This window comes from Rhopalosiphum maidis, chromosome 2, assembly GCF_003676215.2.
Source record: "Rhopalosiphum maidis isolate BTI-1 chromosome 2, ASM367621v3, whole genome shotgun sequence".
Taxonomy (NCBI): domain Eukaryota; kingdom Metazoa; phylum Arthropoda; class Insecta; order Hemiptera; family Aphididae; genus Rhopalosiphum; species Rhopalosiphum maidis.
The window spans coordinates 32,134,950-32,148,239 of NC_040878.1; the positions used below are offsets into that span (position 1 = coordinate 32,134,950).

The window sequence follows — 13,290 nt, forward strand, 5'->3', positions numbered from 1 at the left end:
TATAATATTTCACACATCCTCGCCATCTCTGTCGGCCGTTGACAATTTAAGCTCATCGAGTGCATCATATTACATCTCGCACGCCTCTCCCAGAACCCTACCGATCCCTACACAATATACATCGATTCTTCTGATGTCGTTTTAAACCATCACCCGGACGTCTTTCGCGTGCGCGCCGTCCGATTGTGCCGCCGCCCACGGTGTACAATAGAATGCGATGATACACCACATACGAGAGACGCCTATAATACTTGACACCAAAAATGTTCAAAGACAACGGTAAAACATATATTGTATACCTGATATAAATATATGTATGTCGTTGTGGATGGTGATCACGCATCATCACCACTCACAGCAAATAAATAATAATATAATTATAATTGTATGGTAATTGCATGTGCGTTATAATCAGGGCTCAGAAATTCTAGCAAATGCATATTTTTCTTGGTTCGTCCTAGAACATCCAAAGTAAGATACAAATATGTTTCACACTTCTCTAATGTCATACACGAAATTTTATTTTGCTATTTTTTGCATATTTACGGTTTTTACTGCTATTTTGCTAATTTGGAGTTATAAATTCTGTTTATAGGCATATTTTTAAAAACTAAATTTAGTTAACCTACCAAACAGCCACCTACGAATATGTGAACAAAAACAAATTGATTTGTTTTAAAATCATGTCAATCACATCGTACTATCACAATATCATTGGATTCGTTGTATTATCGTGCTGCAGTCGTATTCCTGTTGATACCTACTATCATATTCTACAAAAAACATTAAAAATCTGTAAAATTAAATACATCTTAAATTTCACGTTTAAAAAAATTTGTTGAAAATTTTATTTTGCATATTTTCCAATTTTTAGTGCTATTTATAGCGCTGATATTATTGTTTTTATAGGCATATTTAAGCGCTAAAAATTAATTTTTTTAGTGCTATAACTTCCGAGCACTAGTTATAATATATGTTATTTCTTATAATTTTACGCTACGTTGAAATCGAGTAACTTAGATTACCTCTCGATACTTTTTAGAATCAAATGTACAATTAATTTTAGTGTCTAAATCATTTGACTCAAATGTTTAATTTTTTTTTTAAATTTTTATCAAGTCAATATAATATGAGCATTAATAATTATATAACTTTATAGGATACCGCTGATTGGTTTTGCCTGTGCGCATACCGCGATCTACTTTACCATCTTAAATTTTCCGCATTACCTGAAAATTATATAGTATCAATAATATTATGTACCTATATTATATGGTAATAGAATATCAATGTTTTTGTCGAATAATTTGTTAACTTATAGAAATGTTTTAATACAACCCGTTTGTTTATATTATGTTGTTTAGGGCATAGGTGCTGATGGTCCTGCACCGGTACACTTTGAGCCTCAAGTGGCTGTGCTGTGCGATGCGAAATCAGATACCCCATACTATAGCCAGTACATGTCAGAGAACGGTCGATGGACGTCTGACACGAAACGCAAAGTTGGATGCTTAAAGGAAAAAGTTGACATTTTGGACTACTGTAAAAAAGTAAGAATACGTTTGTATGCTTTTTGAAAAACGAAAATTATTTATTTATTATTAATAATTGAGCCCTTGCCCGTAATAACAAGTAATGGTATAATATAGAGCTTTACTTTTATAGTGGTTAAAACTCATAACTAAAATACTTTTTTTTTTATAATAGGATTAAAAAAAAAATTAAATTAATAAAATATTTTCTTTACAACAATATTAAAAATAATGCATTATATATATAAACCAAAAAAAATACTTCTACATAAAAATGTTGTACTCAAAACAAAATTATCTAAAAGTGTATTTATTGTGTTATAGGTTTACCCCAAAAACGACATAACCAATATAGTGGAATCCAGCCATTACGTAAAAATCGGTAACTGGTGTAAAATGGGATTCAACAAATGCAAGCACACGGACTGGGTGAAACCGTACAGATGTCTCGGTAAGTGTTCACGAAGGTTTATTTATCGCAAACCCTTCAACCGACATGAGATTAAACTGCTGCCGTTTTTGTTTGACCATAATTTCTCTCGTCTGTAAATCTCCCTTTAATACTGATCCTACCCTCCTCCCACACTCATCGCAGCCGAGTTCGTCGATTTACAGTCTTTTATGGCTCTCATTCCTTATTCCCGTGATTGATTAGCTCTCTCGCGCCACCATTTCTTGTCTTGACTTACAATTACACCGAGTATTTGGACTTTAGCGGGCTTACTGATTGGCAGTACCTTTTCAAAAGCTTTTCTATGCTCAAAATGCTGAATTGAAAAAAAACCGAATCAGACGTTTTGTAATTGTATTGGTAGTGGATGCAGAGAAACTATACCATAGCATTAGCAAAAATAATTGATTTTATTATGACATCTCAATTATCAGAAATATTGTCGGTTCTTATTACTTTTATTTTTATTTCTACTATAGTTACTATTTAATTTAATATTGTAAAATACAGAAATATATGGTGTATAAACAAAAATAAAAATTTAATAAAATTATTTAAAGTTACCTGCAATACTAACTATAAACATTTATCTATCTATAAACACAAGATAGATGAGAAAAAAAAAATATCTCGATAATAAAACCTCGTAGAACATTTCAGTTATATTTAGTATCAAAATAATAATAATAAATAATTAAAAATGAACAAAACCATTAATATTGTTTTGATAATTAGAATTACATATTTACGTTGGACAGCGAACGTGGAATTAAATTAACTACTTCTGTTACAGTTATAATTTAACGATGAAACGCCCATAATAATATTATTATTTATAGTTTTCGTATTTATTAAATATAACTATAATTTCAATTTTCCCAGAAATAGACAAAAATAGATACAATAAACTGTGTCTTAATATTATCATCGTCATTTAAATATTCTATATAGATTATGTATAACTGATTTATTTCTAAAATTTAAAAATAAAAATTTGTATTAAATATAATTTGAATATAATATTATAGTAATATTATTTAACCGTTAATATGAATAGTAAAAACCTGACAGAATATTTTTCATATATCTCGCTTTGCTTACTTTTGTATATAGATTAGTGATTTTCTGTCACATTAAATTTGAAAACAATAATAAATTATTTAATTAATTTATATAAATCAAAAAACTATCTTGATGAGCAAACTTTGATAAAATCGTTGATCACTAACATTTACGTAAAGTGCCCTCCCCCGCCAAGCCATGAATTTGCACAACATTTGTACCTACCTATATTTTGCAACCTTTAGGCAACTTACATGAAAAAACATATGCAACTGAAATCACTTTATTTGTATTAAATCGAATTTAGAAAACATCAAGTTGGGAAATTCACGCAGATCTTGGACAGTTAACAATTTATCTTCCCAATAACATGGAGAGGGATAGAGAACTTCAATCTCGTATCACTGACATTTTACAAAAAATTTTAACAGTTGTATCGACTACCGATAGTTTGCTTTTAGTAAAAAAGTTTAAAAATCAGCCTCTTTACAATATTTTTAAAAATCGTACTGATTTAAGCTCATTTACCAATATAATAAAAATATATTAAATACGTCTTTTTCTACATATAAAAAGTTTTCACAAAAATAAATAATTAAAACAAAGAATAACTAAATTAACTGTACTTTACAGATGGACTTTAGTTTTAAAAATAATTAAGCAATGTATAATTGCCAAATTTTAAATTAATTAAAAATTCGATTTTAATGTAGTTCATAAACTATCACCCAATGTCATAAATTATTACATTCTGTTAACGTGTGTATATTTTTTCAATATTTAATACCTATATTAATATTTATGTGAAATATTTAAAATCAATGAATAATATTTTCATTAAGTATTTTAAATTCAAATTCATAACATAAAGTATTTTACCCAAGTTTTACGCACCGGATATTATCTCCTCGTTTTTACGCTTAAGCTCGCATAAAAGAGAGTACATATACCTATTTACCTACACCATCATTGAAATTATAATTAAAAAACAATAGACTCTTAAAAGATTATCCAAGGCTTAAAAACTCGTCAATCGCCTTGCTTGTACTACGCTCTCGAGACAATTATAATCTGGCACCGATATCTTTGTACACTCGGCTCTCGCAAATCGTTTTATAGGTACACCAAGAGCTAACGAACGTTTCAATATTAATTTTATTACCTTCATTGCCTAACTAACTAAGCTAAACAAGTTTACATTTATTTATTTTTTAGATTACTAAAAAAATATTATCTCTCTAATAAGTGATTTAAAAAAAAAATACATTATTGAATTGTAAATATCAAATATCATTATTATTTAATATAAAGATTACAATATTTATTGATAACTGATGAACTTACAGATGTGTACCTTTGGGTACTAAAACAACGAGTGCAAAACAAAATAAATAATACCTTATTTTTTCTAAAACTACTTTTGGTCTCCTTATTAAAAAGTTTCAGACAGGTAAATTACAACTATAACAAAAACAGTTAAAATTTAATCCATAGGTCAAACAATTTTAAATTTATTTTTAAACCTTTTAATTACAAAATAAATAATTTCAAATAAATTTTTACGTTTTTTTTTATAATTTATTTACGTTATTCATTATATATATATTAATACTGTAAATACATTTAGTTTAAAATATTGCATACATGATTTTCATAGTTAAAACTAAATAAACATTAATTTAAGTATTAAAAGAATTATACAAAAATGATTAAAATACGTTTCGATACATCTAAAGGAGAGATGATTGTATCAAATGAAGGATTCACTAAACCTTTCGCAAAATATAAGAAAAAATTTAAATTATAAAATTTACTCAATAAACCATTTCAAAAATATCAATCAACAAATTTGACTGTTAATTTTAATGAAAATAATACTGATACAATAATAAACGAACTAAGTGTATTAGTGTCATTACACTAAATAAATCCCTAGAAAGTCCCGAGGAATTATTAACTGAAAATGAAATATTAAAAAATGCTAATATATCTTAAGTTAATAGAATAGAAAATGTAGATATTGAAAATAATACTAAAAATAAATCACAGGTTATTAAAATATTCATAATTCATTTAATAATATATAATTATACCTCTTCTTGGGAACCAATTGCTGATAAAATTCTTACGTTATTAATTAATCATAGTTCCAATCAAGAGAAAAACACAAACTTTAATTTATCTAAAAATAAAACTGATAAAAGAGGTTTTACTTACAATTGGTTTAATAAAATCCTTTCAAATAGTAAAAGAGTTAAGCGTTCTTGGCTGATAACTTCTAATCCAAATTTTTATACTGGTTTCTATGAATGATTTTTGCTAATATAACAACTTCTTTTTCAGCAAAATACACACCTGATACTTATTAAATGAATTTATTAATTAAAAAAAGCTAAATCCAAAAATATCTAAACGTGAGAATAGCAACAAACACCGTATGAATATGTTTGAATAGAAAGACAATAAAAAATAATTCAATTGAGTCAATTGGTCATATTATGTAGAAATTAAAAATAAAAAGGATAAATGGAAACATACTTTAAAAGTTGTAATAGACTATGTTTAATTTTTAAACATGAACAATTAATTTAGGTTATAGTCTTAAATTTAATTGGTCTTATTAGCAATTATAATTCTGTTTTATCAGGCCATTTTAAATATCATGATCAAACTAAATATTCATCAAGTAAAATTAAAAATTAATTTATAAATTTACTAGGTTTAAAAGTAAGAAAATAAATCATTTAAAAATAAATGCCAAATATTTTTCTACAATTTTTTATTCTACTCTGGATATTTCTTACAAATAACAACTATATCAAATTATTAGATAGTATGTTACTGAAGTTGATAATGGATTAATAATCAAAGATAGCTATTGATTTTAATTTCCATTTTTTTTTTTTTTTTTTTTTATAATATATTAAACCATTTACTAATGCCTAAGTTATCGTATTATTTTTAAAAAACTATTTAAAAATATATAATAAAATATCAATGCAATACGACAACGACAAAATTATTAAATTACAAATTAATGATGAAGTGAGGGGTGATATTTTTAATCTTACTCTGGAGGTGTCAAACCATAATGACACAGCTCTGAGTGAATACATAATATTATACTATATAATTTAACCAATAACACTATATAGTCTCTGCGCAACGCCACGCACACTCCATAACCAAAACACTCGAATAGAACTATAAAAAAAAAATCATCTATTACAAACATTATCGGTGTAAACGTTAACTCTTATATCAAGTGTAATATAATTTATATCAAGTATATATTGTGTATTGCGATAATAATAAAAAAGCTCATTCTGTCTAGTAAATTATACTTCTGCATTGTTGCACCATGTGACGATTTATAGCAGAGCGTTTATGTCTTAAATCTGTTTTACAAAAAATACTCTTTGATCTTTCAAATTGTCACTATGGCTAATATTTAACATTAACGAAGAAAATATTGTCGTCTTTTTTCGATTGTACTTAAAGTTGTATTTTATTTACTAGACTAAAATATAATATGAATATGTAGTCATCTGCTACGCTTGAGGATTTGTACTAACGAAGTTAATCATCCTTCAGAAAATATTGCATATTATTACTTATTAGTTATTAAAATAATTTAAAAAGGTTATTAATTATAACTTTATAGGTTACCTTTTTTTCTATTAATATGTCAATTAAAGCTCTTAAGTGAGATGTATTCCAAGGGATTCGGTTTCCAATTTGTAAGTGACCTATTTAGTTCCATATTTTGTTGTAGTAATTCATATACATATATAATATGATTCGATATTATTATAGATACCTTTACCCTTTTGTACCTACTAGTCTACGTAGGACTCATTTAAATTTTTATGTTCGCAGTAGATTTAAAATGCTTTTTTATAAAAATATATAATTGACTTCTTCATTTGATCCTCCTCTCTTGTACATGTTTATAATATAATAACCAATGTATATTTTTATTAGAGATCCAATAAAATACGTTTATATTAGTTTATTAATTACATTATCGTAATCGGAAAGTTGGACTTATTTCTATTTTTATTTATGCATTAAAAAAAAAATTGTATTTTACTTAATAATTATATACAATCTACATACAATGACATAATATACATTCTGTATATTATATTTTAATAATCCACCAATACAACTAATTTAATTTAATCAAATATTACACATTTTTATTGCTTTTATGAAAAGCATAATATAATACATTTTTAATTTTATATTAATTTTAACACAGATATTTAATTATTTCTTTCTATTTTTTTTTTATTCAAACAATAATCTATTAAACTGTTTAACGTTAATTTGTTTAAAACTTGATTGGTATAAAACCCAAACCAGTAAATATAACATTACTTTGATATAATTATATATTTGTATCTTTAGGTGTAATGATTTTACTAACTACAACTCTACAACTTATTAGTATTAAATAAACAACTTTACCACCTTGGTAAATTTAATTCATGAATTTCCTAAATGTTTGTTGACAATTTGCTCTACAATGTTCTATTATACGGGTGCATACAAAGTTAGTTGTTTGTTCATTATTTGCATTAATCCTGAAATTATAAACATACCAAAAAAGTAAATAAATGCGTTACTATCACGTAAATTTAATGTAATTTGTACGTTTACAGAAGGACAATTCCAAAGTGACGCTCTCCTGGTTCCCGAGAATTGTATATTCGACCACGTACATAATCAGAGCAAATGCTGGCCTTTTGATCGCTGGAACCAAACTGCGAGTCAAGCTTGTCAGGATCGTGACCATAACCTAAGAAGTTTCGCCATGTTGCTCCCTTGTGGCATATCGTTGTTTTCCGGTGTAGAATTTGTCTGCTGTCCATATAAAGGTAAGAATTTTATCACACAAATACTTGTAAAAAAAATATTATATATGCGTGAATTATTATTTATTATGATTTAAATGTTCTCATAATAATAAAAAAATAAGTTTTTTGGGGTGTATAATTAATATACTATATATTCACGTAGATTATGTAACTAATTATTTTTAATATGAATTAAAGTTAAAAACAAAAAATATAAGGTTATTGAGCACTAATTTTAAAAAAAAGTATCATATTGAAAATATTTACTTGTACATATAATATAAAATGCTCACCTATCTATACACATACAAATATTTTTAAAAATTAAAATCTGTTGTTTAATAATAAGTACTTTGTAAACGAGATTGTCAAATTATCAATTAATACTACGATTAATTTTATGAAATAAATTACATAAAATATATAAAGCTTCCGCAAAATGTATTGATAGTGATTCCAAAATTAAAGTAAATTATTCTCATAGAATTTTAATAAATAATTATTAATTATCATTTTACTGTTACCCGGTAAACAATATTAGATTTAAATTTCTTAATTACTATTTATTGATATATTTATGATTTGGGAATTTTAGATAAAATTCAATTGAAGAAAACGGCACCCGTAGCTGCAGATAGCCTTCTCTCTTCGGATCAATTTGACATAGAAGAAGACATTGACGACAATGATGATGACGAGGATGATGATGATGAAACAAATGATGAAGAAGATGATGACGATGATTATGATAACTACGATGACATACCACCATCTCGCATGTCATCAACTTCAACCTCAACTGCAGCACCAACCACCACTACCTCCACCACTACGATGGCGACAACTACGAGGAAAGCAACTACAACCACGACGACCGTACCACCACCACCTCCTCCACCACCATCTACTCCCGAAAGCTCTCACACTACACCATCCAACCCTATCAGGAACTTACCGACCCCAGACACATATTTCACACATTTCGATCCCAGAGACGAACATAAATTGTACAAAGAAGCTCTGAACCGATTGGAAGAATTGCACCGTGAAAAAGTGACCAAAGTTATGAAAGACTGGTCTGATTTAGAAGAACGGTACCAAGAAATGCGTTCCAAAGACCCGCATATGGCTGAAGAATTCAAACAACGAATGACACTCCGATTCCAACAGACCGTACAGTCTCTAGAAGAAGAAGGCTCAGCAGAAAAACACCAACTGTTCGCTATGCATCAACAAAGAGTGAACGCCCATATTAATCATAGAAAGAAGGAAGCCATGAATTGTTACGTTTTCGCTCTCAATGAAAATCCTCCGAATGTAAATATTAAATTATTTAATCAAACGTAATATTATTTAGATGTAATTGTTTATGTTGATCACGTTATTATTATTTATAAAAAATACTAATACGACTTATGCCTTTCATGCTTAATTTCAGACACACAAAGTACAGAAATGTCTTCAGAAACTTCTCAGATCGTTGCACAAGGACCGTCATCACACAATAGCACATTACCGACACTTGCTTGCGTCTAGTATTGAATTGGCGGAACGTGAAAAATCAGTCACGTTGGAACATTTGGTAGACATTGATCACATGGTCAACCAATCGCTACAGATGCTTTACAGGTAAGCACGCATGGAAGAATATTATTGTATCAAATAATTACTTTAAAAATACATATTTCACTTTACTGTCATTCTATCTTTTCGTACAGATATCCAACGCTGTCACGTAAGATTTCACAGTTGATGTCAGACTACATCCAAGCGCTTAGGAGCAAGGATGATACTCCAGGATCTCTGTTAGCTATGACCCGTGATGCCGAAGCTAGTATACTGGATAAATACAAGGAAGAAATTTCAACAACACAAGAAGGTAGCTAAGAGCTTATTGTCGACTAACAATTGATTCATTTTTGTATATTATAATGCGTTTTTTGTATAGAAAAATCTCGTACAAGATATCCGATGGAAATGAAACGTAAACAACCACACGAAATGGTCGAATCAAAGGAGGCCAAACTTCAAGTTGAAACAGCTGCTGAGTTCGACGCTAATGAAAACACAGAATCCCAACCACACCCAGGTCAACAGCTACAAGCTCAACAACAACCCTCAGCGATCAAACCCGACCAAAATGCCGCCACCGCTCCAGTCGCTGCCGTACAACACCACGACCACGATTCCGAACCGAAAATCTCTCATGCCCAAGTGCATGACATAAGTCATGGAGAACCGGTAATTCTAGTAATAATATAATTTTCCAAAATATTCGACAATTTTTGTCATTTTTGAACTATTCAATAACTTTTTAAAGTTTTTTTTCAATTATGTTGATAAAATATTTGATTCTAAGTCGAAAATCGTATCAATTTAGTATATAGTTACTTAAAAGTTGTTCCCATAACAATTAAAAAATATCAATAATGTGATGTAACCATACTTTTTTTATAAGCATTGAAGTTAAAATTTTACAAAGCTTTATGTATTACTTTCTATTTTAACTTTATAATATTTTTAACCTTAATACCCAAGACTTGAAAATGTATCACAAGATTCCTTATAAATTTGTTCTTGTTGGATTTATAATTATAATTATTTTATAACATATGCAATGTTCCTAGTGAAAATTCAACATACTAAATTAATAATCAAAAAATATACTATTAATATTAATTAAAACAGTTATTATAAATTCTTAGATTTTTAATCGTACTACAGTCTTTGCTCAAAATCGTTTTTCATATGTAATGATTTATCATTGAATTATATAACTAAATACATTCATTACAAAGACCTACTTATGATGAAAATTTAAACCTGCTAAACAATAAAACTACTTTCTCAGTTTATTTTATACAAAAGTTATTAAATTATAATTAGAGTATTAATAAAACTTAAAACTATATATAAAAATGATGTATAACTATAATTATAGTAGGTAATATAGTGTATGTATAAGAAATATGTATATTGTATACTGTTTAGTACTTTTAACTCATTCAATACTAAATTTCTAGAATTAATATTGTATTGTGTATAAATTTATCATCTCCCCATCCCCCACACACCCATTAAATATTTTCCAGGTACTCAGTGCATCTTAATAGGTATTGAGTAATCTAATTCATTCCGATTCGCTCTCTTTTTGCAGACATTCTTCACCCGAAAGAACTTCCACCATGATTCAAGAAACGTCCATCTAACGTTGGCATTTGCTGGATTATCATTAATAGCTGCTATTTGTGTCGGAGTAGCCGTGATCCGTAGGAGAAACGCCAGATTACCACAAAATCAAGTAACGTTATCGTCCTGCATTTGTTAAATCTTTTTCCGTTTAAATTGTTTTATAATCCCTACCGTTTTTTGTCTATTCTTTAGGGATTTATCGAAGTCGATCAAGGTATATCTCAAGAAGAACGTCATGTAGCCAATATGCAGATAAATGGATACGAGAATCCCACCTATAAATATTTTGAAGTCAAAGATCAATAAGTGAGTATAACGTGCAACATAATTTTAACTTTGTTAATTCATAATGTAAGATATTGAAAATGATATGTTTTGTTTAATTTTACCATAAATGTAATTTTTACTTTCATTTTTTATTTTTCAGAAAAAAAAACTATAGCCCACATAGCGAGATACGTACTTAAGGAGACGATTTTAACCACCCAGCAGCGTTTTTAACCATTTATCTATATGCATAAATATTTAAATAAATATGGATGTACGTGATACAAATAGGAACATATTATTAATTTATATATATATATAATGTATCTATATAATATATTATAATTATATATATAGATCTGATTAATTACAAAATTAACGTCGTTTTATGCATAGATTTAGGAAGGACCATAATAAACTTCTAGACAAAAGTGCCATTTTATTTTCATTCCATTTAAAAACAATAATAACATATCCATTATTTTACGAAAAGTTTTAACGAAATTGCTAATGCATTGTTCTAGTCAAAACATGCTTATTTTTCATTAGTCATGTCGGACATTCATATTATACACAATATTTTGAAAACATTTAAATAATAATAATAATACTCAAAACGTGTACATTGTAATTATCTTTTAACCTTTGTCTAGTGCTTTTTTTTAAACTATGTAGTACCATCAGCATTATTAAGTTAGATATATATTTATAATTAGATATTTGAATTATAATAATTATTATGATACAATATACGATAATTTAAAAAAAAACTAACATTTAGATAAATAGTATACACATTTTCTTTTTCTTTTTTAAGTACCTTTATTATTATTATTATTCATATTATTTTATTTTTAATAATGACAATAAAATAACAATAGACAAAAAATAATAGTAAAAAAACAATATAAAAGAACAAATAATGGTTATAATGATTTATCTACAACTTCCAATATTATATTGTACGTCTCGCTTGTTATTAAATTCTGATTATTTTAGTTAGTTTTTTTTTATTTCATACTCTAAATTAAGATTACTTTTTTAATTGTTAAAAGACACTACCTATTAGGAAAATTAAGATTTCTCATTTTTATTATTATATTTTTTTTTCGTCATCACTCTATTATATAAAAATATATACCTAGTAAGATATATTATATTATAGGTAGGTATATTATTTAAGCATTTAGAAAGTATACTATTATAATTTATATTATTTTTGTGTAAATTTAAGAATAAAATGGAACAAAACGTATGTTTTTGAATCTGATATAACTTAAAATAATAATAATAATAATAACTAAGTGTTTTTCCAAAATGTTATCATTACCTACCTAAAAATGTATGTATAACTAATTTATTTATAAAAATAAAATTGTATACATTAAAAGAAATGGTTGATTACATTGTCTATTTATTTATTTATCCGTATTTCTTGCATCAAGTTTTCCTAATATATATATAATTAAAATCTTAAAATCAAAGAAATGTATTATTATTTAAAAACATTTTCAACAAGCGACTATAATTTACGATTTAAGATACATTTTTTGGATAATGCTACTTCTTAGTTACAAATTAGTCAATACTCAATGTGTTGTCAATATAAATTACTTATATTTAAATGTATTCATTTAACTTAATTGGGAAATAATTAACAAATGACATAACTAATTAACCCTTTTAAAATGAATTAAACAAAAAAAAATTAAAATAACTGACTGTAAATTAGTTTCAACTCAATCATGCCACTTATTAATTTGTTGTTTCCCAGGTGTATATATCAGATAATAAATAATAGTACTTATGAACTATTTGGTCATATTAAGAACATGATCTTTTAGTATAAACTATAGATTAAATTTAGTCCATTCTAAATGACCAAATTTACATTTGACTGTCCTAATATACATATTATAAAAAA

General features: G+C 26.9%; 1 protein-coding gene across 1 annotated transcript in view; it reads left to right on the forward strand.

The window, feature by feature from the left end:
* The window catches only part of LOC113553987 (amyloid-beta-like protein), an 88,081-nt gene extending 75,832 nt beyond the window's left edge, over positions 1 to 12,249 (forward strand). The window contains exons 2-11 of the mRNA XM_026957602.1: positions 1,365 to 1,550; positions 1,857 to 1,983; positions 7,713 to 7,928; positions 8,503 to 9,224; positions 9,346 to 9,536; positions 9,626 to 9,786; positions 9,856 to 10,148; positions 11,065 to 11,208; positions 11,292 to 11,405; positions 11,527 to 12,249. Coding sequence (XP_026813403.1) covers positions 1,365 to 1,550; positions 1,857 to 1,983; positions 7,713 to 7,928; positions 8,503 to 9,224; positions 9,346 to 9,536; positions 9,626 to 9,786; positions 9,856 to 10,148; positions 11,065 to 11,208; positions 11,292 to 11,405 — 2,154 coding nt within the window. The 3' untranslated portion in view covers positions 11,527 to 12,249. The remainder of the gene's footprint in view (positions 1 to 1,364; positions 1,551 to 1,856; positions 1,984 to 7,712; positions 7,929 to 8,502; positions 9,225 to 9,345; positions 9,537 to 9,625; positions 9,787 to 9,855; positions 10,149 to 11,064; positions 11,209 to 11,291; positions 11,406 to 11,526) is intronic.
* The last annotated feature ends 1,041 nt before the right edge of the window (positions 12,250 to 13,290 follow it).